At 39.6% G+C, this 19,859-nt stretch overlaps 1 protein-coding gene across 2 annotated transcripts in view; it reads left to right on the plus strand.

Annotated features, from left to right (window-relative positions):
• The window catches only part of SLC49A4 (solute carrier family 49 member 4), a 66,864-nt gene extending 49,172 nt beyond the window's left edge, over positions 1-17,692 (plus strand). Inside the window, exons 7-9 of one of the 2 annotated variants that reach the window (XM_032115282.1) lie at positions 1,967-2,094; positions 12,362-12,544; positions 15,724-17,688. In XM_032115282.1, the coding sequence (XP_031971173.1) occupies positions 1,967-2,094; positions 12,362-12,544; positions 15,724-15,839 (427 nt within the window). In that variant the 3' untranslated portion in view covers positions 15,840-17,688. Of the gene's footprint in view, positions 1-1,966; positions 2,095-12,361; positions 12,545-15,723 lie in introns of both variants that reach the window. The other variant, XM_032115283.1, reaches the window with a different exon arrangement.
• Positions 17,693-19,859: the final 2,167 nt, after the last annotated feature.

A 19,859-nucleotide genomic window follows, 5' to 3' on the forward strand; every position in this document is an offset into this window, starting at 1 on the left:
ATAAACCTTTACCTTTGGGGTACATTTGACCCTTTTGGAATTCTATGATATCTGAGAGCACTTTGGAACATACTGCTGCCCAAACTGGGATCTTTGTGTCAAAAAGAGTTGCAGCTGCTTGGTAGGTATTTTCTCCACTTAGCTGTTATGAATGGCTTAGATGCGTATCATGCTCTAATCCTCACATATTCCTTGTGGTGGTATAGAGACAGAATCCCCTAGAGATCACCCCCAGACCTATTGTCTGTGAATGTCCCTTCAAGAAGGCTGGTACTTCTCACACTGTTTCATTAGACAGGATCCACGTTACTGCCCTTGCCTGTAAGAACAGAGAACAGTGATGTTGTCTGCCAGCAGGCAAAGTGGGAGTCTCTGTGGAATAAGCTGAAAGTTTACACTTTGAGATGCTTCTGCAAAGCTTTTAAAATTGCTGATTTTGACCCTAGTGATCCCAAAGAATAATTAAAGAAACTGGCAAACCAGTGAGGCAATCCTGACTCCTAGATTGGATTGTCAGAAAAAAATCCACCAGTAGCAGCTGACCTCTGGGTATTGGAGATGAATGCATAAGCCACTTGAACACTGCAGTCATAAACTTCTCAGATTATATGCAGCATTGATCTCCCACTACTGCTTATTGAATTACTCACTGCTAAATTCAATGTGGAATTAAAGCATGGGGAGAATCAAAATAAGAGGAAAGAAGCTGGTTTGGGGGAGTGGAGAGCATTTGACTGCATTACTCCTACATCTCGTACGGTATATGTGGAAGTTCTCAAAATGTTGGTAGCATTTTCTGTTTTATCAAGTAAGCTATAAGGTATCTGCCTGTAGAGTGCTCTTTGTCAGGGCAGAGAAGGCAGTTAGTTGATGGACAGACAAATTTCATCATGGACCAAACTAGGTGGATTATGCTACCATTAGCCTAATCAAGGTAGGAGGCTGTGGGGGCAGAAGATATGCTTTAGAAATGCATACCTAACCTGTCCCTCCCAAAATCACATCTCCTAAGCAGGAGATTATACAAATTACTCAAGAATAAATGACATTGCCTTTTCTAATATATCTTTTTCAGTAGTTAGGTTAACATCCCCTTTGAAAAGAGTGGTTGCACTGATAATTCTGCCACACAAGCACCGCTCAAAGCATTCTGGCTCCTTGAAAGAAAAAGGAAAAAAAGATGAAAAAAGCAATTGTACCATCAAGTGGTATAAAGATCATAATTCCCTCTATATAACAGCCAGACTGCCCAAGGACTTGTGGGGCTGTCCCTCCCCATGTCTGTCAGCAGTGTCTGTGTAGAAGAGCAGCAGCACCAAGCTTGTGGTTTCTGGAACTTTTCAACCCAAAACAGCCACTGGCAGTGTGACCCCCTGTGTAAAGAGTTCCTTCCTTGCCTAAGCCACCACGAGCTTCATCACCGATGCCTCCAAGGGTTCAGAAGCTGTTCCTTCTCACCTTCAACTAGGCTTTCTTTGGAATTTTTTGGAGTTTTTCCATTTCCCACAGGAATGAATCTTGACACTTAACTATGTCTTGAATAAAACGTGGCAACCTCCTCATATGCTAATGGAGCTCTGTGTCTGCCAAGGGAGACTGGCAAACGCTGACTAAACAGCGATGAAAGTAGTGGTGTGATATTGTGTCCAACAAATGCAGAAGAAAAAAAAACTTTCCTCCAAGTGTATTCATTTGATGCCTTGAGAATTACTTGAGAATTGTTCTGGTTTGGTTGTTATTTCATGGCAGCTAAAAAAATCCATGGCTCTTCAGCTTGACAGCTAGAAATATCGCCATTCTATAAAAATACCTTTTTTCTATTTCTGAAAATGAGAAAGTACTTTTAAATTGTTTTTATAGTCTCCAGAATGTTTAATGAGAATAAACTGAATTAATTGTCAAGCGTCACATTTAAATAATATGAAAATCAGCATTTGTACTGCTCTGATGTGTGCTTTTATTTTAGATTTGCAGATTTTATCAGGGGCATGCTGAAGTTCATACTGCTGCTGCTTTTATCTGGAGCAACATTAGCATCAACCTGGTTCACTCTCACCTGTCTAACTACTGTCACTCATCTGCCTTTAACCACAGGTATCGACAATGATTTTAATTCCTATTCTTTATAACTGATATTACAGGCAAGTATTTGAAGTCTTCACTCCACTATCTTATAACCTGGTTTGGTATCTTTAGTAATACAGTAGTTTTACTAAAATGAAAAAAAAAAGTTTAGAAAGTCTATTGAATCTGAAATATCTTCACTGGCTTTGAATAACTTCATAAAAAGATTAAAAACTTAACCCTATAATAAGAACCCCGAATACACATCTAAATTTGATTTGTAACTGTTTTTCTGTTTTGGGTCCTTTGGAATAACCGAAGTGAGAAATAAATCAAGAAAAATCAGATGAATGAGAGTAGCATTGCATATAAGAAACAGTGACATGTCTGGGAATTTCGGGGTTTGAAACTTACATTAGTTATTGGAACGCGTGGTGCATTTCAAACCAAGGTGACCTGTAGTGTTTTCAGCCATCTAAATCTGTCCCTGCACAATGCTGTCCTCTTTTTCTGCACCTGCATGCAGGTTTAGGGAACTCTTCCAGCCCAAAATTAACTCAGCCTGCGCCTCAAAAAGACAAGGAAAAAAGCTCTTGGCAGGAGTGGGGGAAAAGCTCAGAGGTCTAGTCAGGCTGCCAGCTAGCTGTACCCTTAGTTGAAAGCTAGCACTGCTTAGCTCTTAAAAATTCATCCTTCACTTTATTATCTGCACCAAAGGACTGATCCACCTGTGATTCCAAGACCGTCAACAGAGTAGCAAATTACAGTAAAACCTAAGCCATCAAGATTCAAAAATATATTTATTTAGTAAAGAATTCTATAGATACATTTTAAATATAGTTCTATCTTTGTTACAAGCAACTTATGCATTCTAGGAGAAATGATGACTTTTTTTGTCCATTTTTAATAAAAGAGTTCGGTGTGGAGAGTAGTATATAGAGTAGTGTTTTACTCAAATTAACTTTGAGTTTCAGTAGGTGTCCTTGGTGCACTGCAAATGTCACAACTATAAACTAAAGTGGGTACAGCAAATTGAAATACATGATCAATTCAGGAGCAACACCATCTGGATGGATAGGTCAAATTTGTGCTTTATCTTGAAATTTCAATGCTTTCAGAAATTCTGCTTAAATAAAACATAATTCAATCAATAAACAAATCAAATTTCATGATGGCTGTTGTCATACTAAATGACTACACTTTTCCATCAAATCTAAAATAAAAGCAATAAAAGCTTTTTTCTCGTGCTTGCCTGCTTCATCACTACAAGCCTGCAGTAATGTAAATTTTTACAGTAGCTCTATCCTCTGAATTGATGCAACAAGCCAAACACATAAATGACCCTTCAAGTCTATGCATAAGAATGAAGCAGAGACGTTTCAAGAGGGGAAAGTCATTACGTACATTTGCCAGTGTTTGAAAACAAAACTGATGGAGCTCTCTCTGATTTTATTTTATTGTTTTTTTAGTAAAGAATTTGGCATGCAACATAGGTTCTATAAGAATTCTTATTTGTTTATAGCATTTAGGTGCATTGTGCTGCTTTTTTTTGGAAAGGTGATCCATTGTCAGGACGTAAAAGTACGTAGGGTATTTGAGGTTTGATATATAGTATCCTAAACTAGCATCCCTTGATTCAAATACAGGGATTGGGTTGTACTTTTCATGCAATTACCATTTCTCTTAAAACGGATGATTCCTTAGATTAAGTTGTAATTATATATCAGAGTTTTCCGACAGTGCTGTTCTTATATATGTCACTGTAAATATTGAACCCTTTTCTTTAAAATATAAGCTTGTTTTGAATAGAAGTGCCAGGAATGTGGTGCATTCCTCAAAAAAAAAGGCAATCTAAAGCATCAGAGTCTAATGTGCAGCCAGAAAATAAGATCTCTTTTTTCTTCCGTTTGAATTTCATAGATATGCTGTGGGGGAAGGTTCGTATCAGGCTGTTCTCATTAAAGTTCATATAAAATAGATGTAATGTGCCTGTTCAATTTAATTCCTTGTACACAGAAAAGCAGTGGTATATCTTTATAAAATACACTGCTATGGATGAAAACACACAAGCTATTTAAGCTAATTTATAGGACTTCATGCTAGATTATTCCTCAATGTAATGATGCGACATGATGATGACCTCTGCATTCACAGTAATTGGGAGAAACGGTACATTTGAATTGATTTGGATGAACTTCCTTTTTTTCTTCTCTTTTTAATTAAAAGTTTGAGATGTAGAGTGTATCTGAGTACAAATCTAGGAGGTCAAATGCAGGCTGTGGGCTGGCAGCTTTTGGAAGTGATTAGTGGTAGCTGGTAAAGGTGGAAGTCCCTCTGCATATCAGTGGGCTGGTGTTGATGGTGGACTGCTGAGTAGTTATTCTCTGTGTGTTTTTAGTAGAGCTGGAAGATGTGCAAAACAAAAGCAGACATCATTGTGGGGCTTTCCCTTCACTGATCTTTCTTTAAAATTTTTGTTTTATTTCTGTTTCTTTTTTCTTTTCTTTTTTTTTTTTTTCCAGAAAAGGTCCATAAACTACTTTGTATTCCAGAGCCACTTTGCAGGCAGCACTGGACACCTGCTGCAAAGCAGGGATTGTTATGTTATTGAAGGCAACAGGTTTTGATGTTGCCAGAAGGTTCATAGGCTCCTCCACTTCCTCCTGTCCTGTGGCAGAGAGCACAAGTGTTGGGCTTGGAAGTGCTACAGAGCCAGTGATGGATCTCAGTCCACACTTTTCAGCCTTACTCAAATCTGAGGCAGAGCAAGCAGGGTTCAACACCGACATGGAAACTTGTGGGTGTGTACATTTGATCTTCCGAAGAGATTTTGTTTTCCCTTCCAACCACGTAGCTCCCATTTTGGGAGGGACTTCCCCCTACTCTCTTGGCCTGCCTCCAGTGTTGTTCTCTTGAACAAGTCAGGCTTTGCCCTACAAAGCCACAAGCACTGCCATCTTCAGCAATACCTGGAAACTGCTGAAATATCCACACAGTCTGAAGGATTGCTGGTACAGTTAGAAGGGAGCTCTTGCACAGGACAGGACAGTCATTTTGGGGAGGAGACAAGACACTTTATGGGAGCCTTTGTACCGGCCCAGGCATTAAGCAGGCTTCACCACAGAGATGAAGGCTGGTTAGATGACATCAGCTGTATCTCACCTGACAGCTGCTTGATCCATGAATAGTTTGCATCCATAGGCAGGCCCTGATAGTGGTTTCCCCAGGTCAAAAACCAGTCATTTCCTTGAGCATGGGGGTATCGGGTGACATACATGCTCCTCTGCCTGTCTCCCACCTGGGCTCAGAGCAAGCAGTAGATGGATGTGTTTTTATGGAAGCATGAAAAAAGATCAGAGAGTATGGCCAATTATTCACTCTAAAAGAAAGGAAAAAAAAGTCTCCAAATATTTGTTTTTAAAATACAAGCAAACCAAATCCCTCTTTTAATTGGTGTTCTTTGTAGCAGTTTTAGTAATGTCTGGTTTAAATATTGGGGGAGGAAAGGTATTTGAAAAAATGGTCACAGCAAAATGTATTTTCCTCACCTTGTTTGTATAATATTCTCCTAATTCCTTTTAAATAGGCCCAACATAATTTAAAGGTATTTCCTACAAAATATAATTACTTAGAATGGAGACCTTTAATCCAGATATTAAAAATCAATGCCTGCATTTGTGGTTTCTTTTAAATTATACTGTTTAGCATTGTTTGCATTGAGTAATGCCTGCATTGCTTTGTATTTGCATAATATGCTCCATTTTTCCTCCTCCCATGGAGGAAGACCAGTTTTCTGTCATTTGCCGACTTCTTAATGTAACTCCAAAAGATTTTATAAAAAGTGTATTCAGAGTCGAATATAAGAACTTTAACAGCCAGTGTGGGGAGAAAAGAAAGCAGGGCAATAATGATACAGTGCCAGCTACTATATCATCTGTCTAAAACACCTCTCATCAGCTAATCACAGCTCTCCAAAAACCTTGATTCTGGAATTGGTTTATATTTTAAGTGAGCCTGAATTTTATTTTAAGAAATTTTAATTTTAATGTATATTATTTCCATTTCAGTTTCAAAGACAATTTTATGTACACATCACGCATTAAAATAGTTTTCTCCATTGAATTCCCAGTGCAGCTGCTGATCTGTTTCTCTGTGCCAAGTTCATTGTTAGTTTGCTTTGTACTGAACTTCATTATGTGAATTTATGTACAATGGGATACTTCGACCCAAAATAATTGTGTAAGGCATTGTATTGCCAGTTTCAGTATCTTGCCACTTTGTATTGCTGGTAGTATCTCTGGATACAAATACTAGCATTTTCCAAAAATTGATATGCAACACTAGTTGCTCGCAGCTCAGATTGAGTGTTTTCAGCATAGCATATCAAGAATATTCTAATATTTATGAGCACATTTAGCAGAAGTTTGCTTTACAAAATCTTTTCTAGTGCTGCATGGCAGACACTGAATACAGTGGCAACTCCATAAGCTGATGACTATATTTAGGTTAAGCAGCCTACACTTTTATTTTCAGGTCCAACAGATTGGACATTATAAACACATCTGTCTCTCTGTCCTCATCTACAAAGTGCAGTATTGAAAAAGAGAGGTGTTAATTTTGTAATACTGATTAGTTTATTATTTCAGTTTAATTTCTGTACTATAAACAAGATGTGCTTGGTAAGTGTAAGGCAGAGGGACCGAGAGGAGAAAACAGCGGCCTGAAAACATTAACCTGCTTGGGGCTATGGGCAAATCATTACCTCTACTCCTGCTTTTCCCATTCATAAGATGGCAATAATGGCCTTTGTTTTGCTGACAGCTTCTTTGACTTCACAGATAGAAGAGTGCTTAAAGAGGAACTAATTTAGGGGGTTATTTTCTCTTAAAAAACAGTGTTAAATAGTGTACAGTGCTTGAAATTTGGGAGGAGCGTTTCAGGGATGAATATCTGTGAATCTGGGCACTTTAAATATCCATTGATAGCAAACCTCAAATATTGTATAATTTCCAGCCCTCTCCTCTTTCATTTCTTGAGGCTTACTCAGTAATTTTTTCACTTCTTAGTCCTCCAAACTGAATGCTCTGCTTTCAAAGCAAGTTCCACTTGCTTTTCTCATGAGAAGAATGCAGAACAAATCAAATTTGATCAGATTTTTGGTTACTTTCAAAACTCTATCATGAGATAGAAATTTGATCAGTGTGTGCTGGAATGGAAATCCAGGCAATGAAACATATTGATGTTATAAATGTGCACTACAGAGACATCTTTCTTCTATTGTGTTTTCCCATTCCCATAAATGAATTACAGTAAAATTTACTGTCTTACCTTGAGGGAGTCACATTTCTTGTGGCAAAATTAAGGGTGACTTCTTCCATGACTTTTCGTACCATGGCCAGCAGCAAGAGTTAGATTATAGGGAGGTTTCATTCTACTTTACAGGACTTTAGATTTTGGCAGGAGCTAACTTGAATTGTTCAAATTGGTCATGGGGATACTGAAGCACTAAAGTCAACAAAGCCTGCATCCACATGAGGCATTATCCTTTCACTTTGGTGTTTGAGCTACAGTTATAATGGGCAATAACAAAGAATATATTCCATTGTATTTACTCTCCTGTTTATCTGTATAAAATTTGTGTGAGTTTTGGCTGAGTGTGTCTCAGAAGAGAACTGTTACAAAATGTACAGAGTTCAAGAGATTTTGGCAGAGGACTTTGGAAGGAGATACTGTACCACTTGCCTGCACTTCATACAGCATTTCCTGTGTAAATTTATCTGAAAACTTTTTTTTTTTTTTAAGAAATGGTAATATTTCATATTCTTTGTTAAAAATCAGCTAAGATACATGTGCCAATGGTTGATAAGAGCTAGTCACAGCTGTTGAGGTCCTTCCATCAATTTCATTTGGGTTTGGATCAGGCTCTGCAGTTATACATATAGTGATGGTATAATTTAACAGTAAATTGCTGAACATGTTGTAGAATGTCCTGGAAAATTCTGGGAAATTGTCTGGATGTCAGAGATACTTGAGTCTCCTTCTGCTGCATTGCAAGCTCATCTGAGGACACCAAGTGAAGGCTGTCATTTAAATCACTTCCCTGTTTGAATTCCTAACTTCCCCCTCACCCCCCTCCCCCCCTCTTTTTTTTTTTTTTTTTTTTAATTGGTATAAAGCTTTTGCCACAGCTTCTGTCTGGGAAAATAGAAAGTCTTTTCCTGGGATATGGGCATGTATTTGCCATCCAGGAGATGGATAGCAAATACAGGAGATAAGCCAGGCAGGAACCTTCCTTCTTGACATTTTTTCTCCTCTTTGTGCTGAGCCACTGTATCACCATCAGTCCCAAGTCACTACCTTGCTTCATCTAACTGGTAACATCTCTAGAGCTATTATCAAGACACATTTTATTCCTTGCTTCCTTCCTGGTCAGGAGAATGAGTGCTGAGGGAATAGCAAGGGTTAGCTCATACCTCAAGCATGAACATGGCTTGAACCTCCTGCTGCAGCAGCTCCTGGCCAGTTCTCTGAAACAGCTGTGCTTTGGATGGGTGTTTTGCCTTTGCTGATCTTTTTGCAGTGGCCAACCTGAGAAATAGCTGCTTAATGCACAGAAACGTATTTTAAACTATTTCAGTTAATGTCATGTTTTAAGAAACCTAGCCCAGCTCCATTGTTGATGTCCATAGCTGCCGCTGTCTTGGATACACAACTTTGTGCGCAACTTCATAGGCAATTAATTAATTCCTTTCCCTAAGAAAAAGTGACCTTTTTTTTATACTAGTAGCATGACACACTTCTCCAGTGTATGCCTATCCAAGTTAGTTGTTATTCTTTAGGACATAATGTTAGCTTCTTGGTGAATCATCTGGGGTTTTTTTTTTGTTTTTTTTAGTCAGTGCTTTCAGATCCTTATATTCATTTCCAATGACTGTCATTAAGATTGTCTTAATTGAAAGAACATTTGCTGTAACTTCAGCAGCTGTTCTTCTGCAGTATAAAATCATGGTAATTGTGTTTGTTCAGTGCAAGGTCTCTGTGAGGGAAAGCAAATGGTCCCTGCTAATAGGTGGTATCTGCCTGCTATCCTGTTGCCCACGAGCTGGAGTATGAGATATGCTATTTAGTGTGTGAAGTAAAAAGCAAAAACCACTTTTGAACTCTGATTTTACCTCTTTCTGTGACTTATTTTTCTGAAACTGCATATCTTGTCTTTGAGTTCCTGTCTAGTTGACTGGTTGGATATGTGACTTAGCTGCCAAGCTAGTGGAATAAGCTTATTTGTATAGCACTCGGGATAACCCTGGGTGATTTACAGAGGCGTGAAATAAAAAACAGTTTTCTGTCACTACAATATGTACCATTTAAAGAAGGCTTTCAGACATGCACATCTCCTTCATTCTTCATTTTCAGAGCTTCTTTTTGTGGTTTCCCAATTAAAACCTATCATTTCCACTAGATGTTAGAACTTAAATTGGCATCTACTGGATGCTATGTTCTGTCTGTCCTTTTGCTGTGACATTTCTGCTTATTAATTCCAAAGGTGTGTGTACCTGCACCTCTACGTAGACCTTGTTTTATCAGTATTACCTGTGATCTCAGCTGAGGTGCTGTTACTGGTATTCAGCTGGCAGTTCTTGGTGTGCACACAAAAGGCAGGCAATACTTTGGGGCGATGGTAAAGCTGCTTTGCTCCTTGTGGTATGGAAATGTGAGGTGTGTGCTGGTGGGTGTGTTTGTGTGAGTGTCATGACAAGGAAAGGTAAGGATGTTGTTTCTAAGGTACAGAGTTAGTGCCCTTGTTCACTTGTGGTCTGGTCATCTTAATACATTTTAGTGAGTGGTGAGCAATGATGTAATTCAACTGGCATATTTTAAACTAGCAAATCTAGCTTGAAGGCTTCTGTTTATTTCATGGAAACCTTGGCATCTACTGTAGTAGACAAAATTTGAAGTCTCGATCTTTAAATGGCTAGTAATTTTTGCCTTCATCTCATTGATTTTAAGTTTCTAGAAATTATATGTCTAGACATTGTGTCTGTTCAGAGGCATGATTTCCCTTTCCTGGCTGATGCTCTTTATGGAAGATGTTTCAGCCCTCTTGCAGAGGTGTTGCTTCTGGCACTCTGTTCGCTGCTCCACTTTCGATGGTGCTGTTGTGGCTTTCAGCAACTTCTCAACTATTTCCACTGGTTGAGTTTTTGATACAGAATTACAGCTGGCTGCCACCTTCTCTTCTTTGGGGGAAGTTCTGAAGGTGTTCTGTAGAAGTTACAAGTCTTCAACTGAGTGTAATAAGAGGCAGATGTTCATTTGTCTTAAGAGAATCTTTTGCTTCATTTATGCGTTGGTCTCTCAAGCCAGTACAAAAATTTCAAACCACTGAGTGTGTTTGGATATTCTGGCTACACCTGACAGCAGTTGGAGAGAGTTAGAGCAATATGCAGCAGTGTTTGAGGTAAATGGGAGTTCAAAGAGTGGCTAATGAAACTTTAAATACTGGTGAGGACTTGCAGCAAAACTCTATGGATCTTTTAACTGGGGAATCAGGTCTTCAGTGTTAGCTAGAGGAGCACATTAGGAAGAACATCCTAATACTGTATGGGGATTTTTCTTTCCTCTCTGACAGCTTCTGGACACACCTTGCATCAATTTCTTTGATTTATTCTGTAGTTTATGACAGGAGAATTCAAGAGTAGGAGAAGCTACCATGGTTTTGAGGGGGTCGGGTTTGTTGGTGTGTGGGTGTGTGTGGGTGTGGGTGTGTGTGTGTGTGTTTGTTTTTCTTAACAGCTCAGAATATTGTGGTGTATCCAAAAAAGCGGGGCCCAGCTCTCCCTCCTTTTTCCTGTCCAGACAAGTCCTCTGTAGAGAAAGAAATATGTCTTTGTGCCTTGGAAGCAAACCACATGAAATAGAGGATGCGATAAATAGCCCTTTCTGCTTCTTAATGCCTTTATTTCTTTTCCGTGATTCTTCATTTTTTAAAAAAGCTGATTTTTAGTTGTTTTTTAAGCTGAACGTTTCCTGCTTCCTAACAGTTTCTCAGTTGAAAGCTTGAGCAGTGCTTAACAGAAGATGAAGCAGAGCTGTTTCAGTTCTCCCCTTAGTAAGACAAAAGAATGTAAATTAAACTGAAATATGTACACACACACACATATATTTATATGAAAAAAAAAATCTAAGGATTTTGTACCACATAATCTTTTCACTGCAGTGAAAAGATGCTATAAATAATTTACCTGTGACTTCATAACACTTTTGTATCTGAAAATCTTTTCTTTAGGTTTTCTTATTATTTTGGTGGGAACCTCACAAATTAATCCAGACTTTTCTGGTTATTTCAAGCCTTCTAATAATTTCCTTCTTCTTTTTACTTGGTCAGTAACCTCGGGTTATTGAGGTTGCAAGTCAGGAAATCTTCCCTGTCCAAGACAGCACTAAGAAAAAACTTACTTAAATTTCTAAATAGGTACTAAATTTTTGTGAAGTTTTGTGGTTGGTTTTTTTTTGTCCAGAAATAGCTATAATATGTTTATTAAATGATAATATAGGTATACTAAGCTTCTATATTAAGTACTGTGAAGTATTTGGCAGTGTTAGAAATTGTAGAACAAAATAGTTGAGGCTACTGAAGAAATGTCACATTCTTGTGTTGGTTTGTCCAAGAAAAACAATCTGTTGTGCAGCAGTGAATAATCTGCATTATCAGATCTGTCCTGTTCCTGTCAGGAGCTGGGTGCCCTTCATTTCCTTTTGAAGCCAGAAGGGATTCAACATGTTGCAGCTCAGGCTGTGCTGAATACTAATGTCTTGATAGCTGGTAGATCATTAGTATTTATTTGTAAAATGGAAGCAAAATTAGTTTTGACCTTTAGAGCTAAGTCAAAAGGTTAATCCATGTCCATTTCCAATTTGGTGCATTAATTGCTCCCTGTTCTAATTGTGTGTAGGACAATATTTTCTGTTTGTTTCAGAGGTAAATCAAACTGTAGATGATGCCTTGCATTCATAATTTTGTTGTTTGTTTTACTTACAAGTGAAGTCCAAATCACTGAATGTATCTTCATGGATTCTGTTTAAATAAATAGATAAATCAGTATTTCTGATTTTTTTTCGCAAATCAGTGCATGCATTCTGCCTAAAGCTAGTGGGATGTGATGTTCTTTGTGATACACAGAGGATAAAAATAAATTTATGCATTTTTTGGTTATTCAGATATTAATATTCTTGGCAGCTCTGAATAGGGGGGAAAACACCAGCACGAAATTAATAACTGTTTTTGTTTCTGTCATAGCTACACTGTACACATCCTGCATTTTGCTGGGTATATTCCTCAACAGCAGCGTACCAATATTCTTTGAGCTCTTTGTGGAGACAGTCTACCCTGTTCCAGAAGGAATAAGTTGTGGAGTTGTCACCTTTTTGAGTAATGTGTTCATGGGAGTGCTTTTATTTTTCCTCACATTTTACCATACAGGTAAGAAATATAAGCCACTTGGAAAATTTAATTCTCCTTAAGGATGTATCTGTGTCAGTAAAAGGAAGGACTTGAACATACAATTTCTGTTAATAACCAAATGTTTGAATCCAGGCAAGGGCAGCAAGGAAGGGGAATTTTAATTGTTCTTTTCTGTATGCATGCTTATAAAAATGAAATTCCTTAGATGCAAGGTAATTCTATTTGAATTTGCTGTAGCCAGAAACACCAAGGTACACACCGTCATCATATTTTATAAAGGCATGGGTAACGTGACCATTAATAATGTTTGTATCTCTGGGGGTTCAGAACCACAGTAAAGCTCACCCAATCTCATGCTTTGAGAACTGTAGAACTGGATTGCTCAGGAGAGGCAGAGCAGAAATGCCTCGTGTAAGGCCAGCTCCATTCAGTGGGTCAGAGGTCCCCCTGCAGGGCAGAGAAATCTCCTGACCACTGCTCAAAGACAGAGCAGGCATTCCTTTGGGTAGTCCCGTGGCCTAATCCAGCACAGCAGTATTTCGCTTCATGTTTTTGTCAATTTATTCAGACTTTCTCATCTCTCAAGTATTATTTGCTTCCTCCTAACTCGTAATCATAACTTACAACTTGCTTTTTAGTAGACTGTAATAGATATTATTACTCTAAGCTGTAAAATAAGAACCCAGCTTGTTTTCAAAGGGAAGTGGTCTTTATTAATGGTTTTCAAAGACACAGATTTTTTCTTTGTATTTTGTCATTACAGTAAACATTTGCTTCATGGTGCAATATTTGTAAAGCATTAGAAAATGTGAGCTTTTATGTATTATTACTTCTTAAGATGTGTTTTATAACTAAGAGGAGAGTGACAAATTTCATATTGAATTCAGCTAGAAATTATCAAGGTTTCAACTTGGGGCAATTTTTCAGCATGGTTTGTCTTTCTGCCAGGAAATTGCAGGCAGGATGGCAACCTTGCTCCAAATTGTGGTCTGTGAACACAGAGAAAAATTATTTAATTTTTTTAATACTGATACTGAACTGTATCATTGTAAAATCTGAATGTCATCTGGGCTAGCCTTGGGTAGTGTGAGAGCTAGTCTTTATGTTTTGAAGTATGCTTTTGATATTAATTGCTGTGAACTCTGTTCACACATACTATTGTTTCTGACATCTGTACCTGAGCTGGAAAGATGACACAGAATATTCTGAGAATTTTTTCAGTGTTTGGCATTACATAATAAATGAGGATGGGGATATGGTGTCTCACTTCCGATGAAAGAATTACAATAAAGTGGACTCATTCGCCTATAAATAGGGTATTTGGGACCATTTTTTGTCTCTTGTATTTCTTTCCCTACGAGATACCAGGAAATGCAGGTTAGGATAAACTTGAAATTGGAATACCCATACACTTAAAATATTTTCCCTATTTCTTCAAAAGAAAAAAAAAAATAAAGTAATTTGTGCTCTAAGACAATCCATTCTTTGATAGAAAGTCCAAGAGAGCATGTGGTCACTGGGGGGGATCAGTGCCAGGGGTGCTATTGGCTCCTCTGATTAAAAAAATCCCTTAGAAGGAAGATAATGATCTTAATCATTTGCTTTCATTTGATTCAAATACATCCTCTAATGGCATTTAAGAAGCTTACAGATAAATCAGAACTCAGTCAAATTCATCCTGTTCCCTTGGTCTTTCCTTTCAGGCCAAATAATCTTTCAGTAGTTTTCACTCCAATTTTGCTTTTACTCCTTGTACTGATATTGCAAATGCTGTGAAGGACCCAAACCTTGGAAGCTTTCCAGTGCACTGAAGATTTTGGTTCAGCTAGCAGAGTGGGGATGTAAACCTTCTTAAAGCTCAGCCTTTCTGCTAGTGCTGTGCCTCAAAGCTGCAGTCTCTGGATGAGGTTTCCTTTGCCTTTTCTGCAGGGACTTGCAAGGGAAAAACAAAAGGAAACGGACCTTTGGCTTCACATGATTGATGCGTTCCCTGCATCACCAGTGCTGTCACAAATTCTGGATCAAAAAAGACATGAAGGATTCACAAGTTCAATTTTGTCGTTTAGGATATTTGAGTTAAAGTCTGTTTAATTCAATTAAGCAGGAATGTTGTAAGGAAAATAATAGCAAAGCATTTGCCTATTGACTTCTGGCATCACATAACAGTCTTCTCCAAGCCTAGAAAAATTTTACTATGGTTTTAATAACACTACTGCCTAAAAAAATCCATAAGGGTTTTTGGTGGATCAGAGAGGGTGTTATTGAAGGTTACTGGTTTTGGAGGGTTGATTTTTCAGGCTGACTGTTGTCTTTCACATTGTTTAAAATAAATCATGCTTTTTCCTTCAGCAGTATAAATTACAAATTTAAGAAAGTAGCAGTGATGAAGCCTTGATTTTCATTAACTCAGACCTTGAGGGAGAGTTTAGATTCTGTAAAATTAAGTAAATAATAATAAGAGTAATAATAATAATAATAATGGGAAATATTAAAAAAATAAGTAAAACGTGCAATCCAGTGAAATGAATGCTTCTTTAGTAAATTGACACGTTAAAAAAAAAAAGAAAAAAGAAAAAATTGTAATGTTTGAAGAAAACCCTGAATAAAACTGCTAATTATTAGCCAAATATCAGATGATAGGATTTCTTGAATATGGAACACAGGGTTTTAAGAGCAGTATGTTGTGTCAAACAGCTGAAAAGAGGCTTCTGAGACCTGTTTTTGCAACGACTTTTAAATTGAATTGATCGTATTATGCACAAGTTTCTTCTGAGGAATTGGTTTTCCCTCCTTATGCCATGTAGCAGGTTTGATTAAAATCAACCCCAGCTTCTTCCTATGCTTTTAATTTTAGTTCTCAATCCATAGAAATCAAGGGACTAATGAGTAGAGTCTTTGGAAGTGGTTTATTCTCCATTAGCAATGATAGATTTTATTTTTTTTTCCCTGTTCTCTTCATTGGCAGGTTGAATAAGGAGGATTTACATTAGCTGGAGGCATTGGTTATAAATATATATAACATAAGGTGTCTGTGGAGACGGCTCACAGACCATGTTAACCATCGATCGATCAGGAGCTGTCAGGATTTTGTCAGAACACAGCAATTTCCTTCAAACCTGCCATCAGTCCGAGTTTTGGTTGCTTTAAACACAGAACATGTTTGCTAACTGAGGCTGGGTCTCTGTTCTGCTTTACAGAGTTTTCCTGGTTCAACTGGTGCCTGCCAGGGTCGTGTCTGCTCAGCCTGCTCCTCATCCTGTGCTTCCGCGAGTCCTACGACAGACTCTATCTCGACGTCGTCGTCTCCGTGTGATCACGCCGGACTGGTGAGGGCTTGGAAGAGACTGGAAGTCGGCTTTGCAGCCTGCACATCTGCCTGGATTTGCACAGCTGAACAGCAGAAAAACAAAGAAATTTCAAGACTTACTCATGGCTTTATTTAGAGAGGGTGAGGGATGGGTTGTTCTTACATTTAAGACCATCTTGATTTGCCATAAAATGTGGAACTGGAGTGGTGATGGTTACACCGAAATGCACAAAGAGAATCTCTCTGCTGTCCAGGTCCCTGTGCCAGGGCTGGGGCTCTCTATTGAAGAGGCTGTTGATGTAGAAGTGAGGTGTATGTTGTGTGTGTATGTGTGTGCCTGTGTGCTGACTCACAGTTATACACACCAGGGTACCAGTAATCTTTGGAGTCTTCTATCAGAATAAAAATAGGGAATAATCTTAACAAAAGGAAAAAAATAAGGAAAGAAAACAAAAATCTTTTCTTCAAAACTTCTTTAAAATCACTAGTCATTTATATATTGAATGTCCATTAAACGGTTAAGCTAAAATGATTTGGTGCTTGTACACTACACTTACATTCTGATAAAGTGAGTTCTGATATAAGACACTGGTACCAGGGTTTTTAGCCATACTAAATATCCCAAATAATCCTTGCAGTGTTATTAGAGGTGTTTGTTATCACCCTGGAGCACAAGTAAACAATATCTTTAGCTGCCACTGAATCCCCAGCTGCACTCACAGTCCTCTCTGAAATGCCACTGTGGTTCCGTATCTTCCGAATATGGAGCATCTGTGGTGTACTGGAGTGTCACTCTACGTAAATGTTTTTGTTCTAAAGGCCACCACTGTGTCACCTTTCCATCCTCCATCTCCAGTACTGCCTTTTTTACTGTTTGTGCCACTGAATACTGTGGGTGTGGATGTCTGAGTCCTGCTAGTTCTCTCCTGATACTCTAAGGTGTGTGTGGTTTTTAGGATTAGTTTATGATTGAGGGTGCCTAAACAATATTGCTTGTAACCCAAGTCTTGAGAAATCACTGTTTCCTAAAAAAACCCTTTCTAGTTGAGGAGGTGCATTGATGGCGAAATGACAATGAGTTTGACAATGAGGAGTAACTCATGAGTTCTGGCATAATATGGGAAATTAATGCCAGCTCTTTTTATTGGTACTAATCTGTGGTCCTTCTGGCCCTTACTTGAACATAAATATTAAAGACACTTTGAATAGTTTTTTAACTCAATTTTTAAACCTGCTAATAATTTCTTAATTATATTCTTAGATTTCAGTTCAGCATAATTTAAAATATTTCTGTATGTGTGTGTTCAGTGCTTTGTGTTATGGGAGTGTGTTTTTGTGTGTGTGGGCGTGCATATTTATATCAATGTATACACAAATAAAACTTATATATATAAGAGATACATATATATATATAAGTTGTGCAAGGGTATGTATTTCCCTAGGTTTACTCCAAGTGATGCTGTCTGGGAAGGTGATGTGCCCCTGTTTGTGACCAAGCCAGTCACTGCCGTGAGCGGGAACGCGTCGTGCACTGTCCGTGACAGGGATTCTTTTCTGGGGTGAATGATCTCCTGTCATGGCAGTTCTGTGGCAGGGGGTGGGTGCACGTGTTGGAGGCTGCTGTGCAGGGCTCTGCATCCCTAGAAGTTGAATCAAGCACTCTGCTCCTGTGTGGGGCTCTTCTTTGCCCCTGGGGTGACACCAACACGGTAAGCTCACTGAAATAAACCCAGAACCTCCTTTCAGACATGGATCTGTTCCTTCTGCCTGCTCTCCTTTTGCAGAGAGAATACACCTCTAAGATTTAACTCAGGAGTGTATCTGTGCAGTAAAATAAAACAAGCTGTTCCCTGCTTTTATGTTTTCAGAGGAATTGATGTACTTACTGTAGTAACTGAAAATGGATTTAGCTCATTGCCTATATCAGCTCTAAATGATCTTTTCTGTCTTGAAGCAGGCTCTTTGTGGCAGTGGAGCTAACCTGCATAGGGATAACTAAATCAGTCTAACCAAGCACGTTCAGATCCACTGGCATCATCCTCTTACTTTTCAGATGAGTAGTGTTAACTGTCCAGCTTCTTTTTACTATGTTTTAGTGCCTGGAATAGTTTCAGTATCCAGTATCTGCTGCTACCTATTGTCTTCTGAAACCAAGGATCACTTGCCAAGAGTCTGATTGGAGTTGCATTGTCATGGCAGAACTGCAGGCTCGGATGGCTCTTCAGAGCTCTCTTTCTGCAATTTACTGTAGCTATATAAAGATTAAAATTGCACAGCTCAGGCACTGTCCCGAGTGACAGAGATTTCTAATCCTTTCACTTTCCTGACTATTTTAAGATGGAGAAGCATTTTACACAGTATTCAGACTATAATCTATTCTGCCTCTGTTCCAGAAGGCATCAAACAATTCAAAATATTTGTCAGTGCTTCCAGATGCAGGCTCTCCGTAGTCAGGGGAGAAGAGTGAACCTCTTGTTTTAAACCCTGTTGATTGTTTTTCTGAGTCAGTGTGAATGGCTCACTGTGACTCTGATGCTTTGGTAGCTGTTTCTCTGTGTGGTGGGTTGACCATGGGCGGACACCGCGTGCCCACCAAAGTTGCTCTGTCATTGAGCTCCTCAGCTGGGCAGGGGAGAGAAAATACAATGGAAAGCTCATGAGTTGAGATGAGAACAGGGAGAGATCACTCACCCGTTACCATCATGGGCAAAACAGACTTGACTTGGGGAAATTAATTTACTAGCAATCATATCACAGTAGGATAATGAGAAATAAAACCTAATCTTGAAAACACCTTCCACCCCATCCCTCCCTTCTTTCTGGGCTTAACTTTATTTGTGGTTTTCTCTCCCTCCTCCCTGCAGCAGCACAGGGGGATAGGGAATGGGGCTGTGGTCAGACCATCACACATAGTCTCATCCCCTGAGAAGGACTCCTCACATTCTCACCTGCTCCAGCATGGAGTCCCCCCCAGGGGAGACAGTCCTCCACGAATTTCACCAGTGTGGGTGCAGACCATCGGGAACAATCCTGCCAGCAAACCTGCTCCAGCCTGGGCTCCTCTCTCCATGGTGCCACAGGTCCTGCCAGGAGTCTGCTCCAGCAGGTTTCCCACAGGCCCACAGCCTCCTCTGGGCATCCAGCTGCACAGCGTGGGGTTCTCCACAGGCTGCAGGTGGATCTCTGCTCCCCTGGGCCTGCAGGGTCACAGCTGCCTCACCATGGTCTGCATCACAGGCTGCAGGGGAATCTCTGCTCCAGTGCCTGGAGCAGCTCCTGCCCCTCCTGCACTGACCTGGATCCCTGCGGAGCTACTTCTCTCTCCAGCTGCAGTTGCTGCTGTGCAGTAACTTCCTTTCCCTTCTTAATCTGTTATCCCAGAGGTGTTATCACCATGTCTGATGGGTGCCTTGGCCAGTGCCAGGTCCATTTGGAGCCTGGCTGGTGTTGGCTCTGTCACTCATGGGGAAGCTTCCAGCTGCTTCTCACGGAATCACCCCTGCAGCCCCCACTGCCAAAGCCTTTCTGTGCAGAGCCCATGGCCTGTGTCTGTCTGGCACTGCAGTGTGGCCTGAATTCCAGCCATCAGTGTCCCTGCACCAAAGCAGGGACGTTCTCCAGGGCTGGGCAGCCCGGCTGGGCCCTGCTGGAAACCTGCGCTGGGTTCACTCTGCAGTCAGGGCTCAACCCGACTTCCAGCAAGGCTGATGGAAGTCTGCCCAAGTGAAAGTCAAAGGATTGCTCCCAAATAACTTGAAGTTGTGCAGGACACGGCTGCATTCCACAGACACAGTGTTCAGGCTTTAGGATTTTATTAGATTAGCAAGTCTGGCTCAGGATGGAGGTGAGGTTTGTAAATGTGCTTGCTGAGATCTACGAAAAATGTTTTATCCCCATCTGTGCCCCACAGCAGCATCCTTCTGTGGAGGAGCAGTCCATTTCCTGTCAGTAATGCAACTCTCAACCCATAGAAATATTTTTTGGATAAGCATTATCACTGGGTCCACCCTTGTTTGGATTTAGCAA

Source organism: Corvus moneduloides, chromosome 7, assembly GCF_009650955.1.
Source record: "Corvus moneduloides isolate bCorMon1 chromosome 7, bCorMon1.pri, whole genome shotgun sequence".
NCBI lineage: Eukaryota > Metazoa > Chordata > Aves > Passeriformes > Corvidae > Corvus > Corvus moneduloides.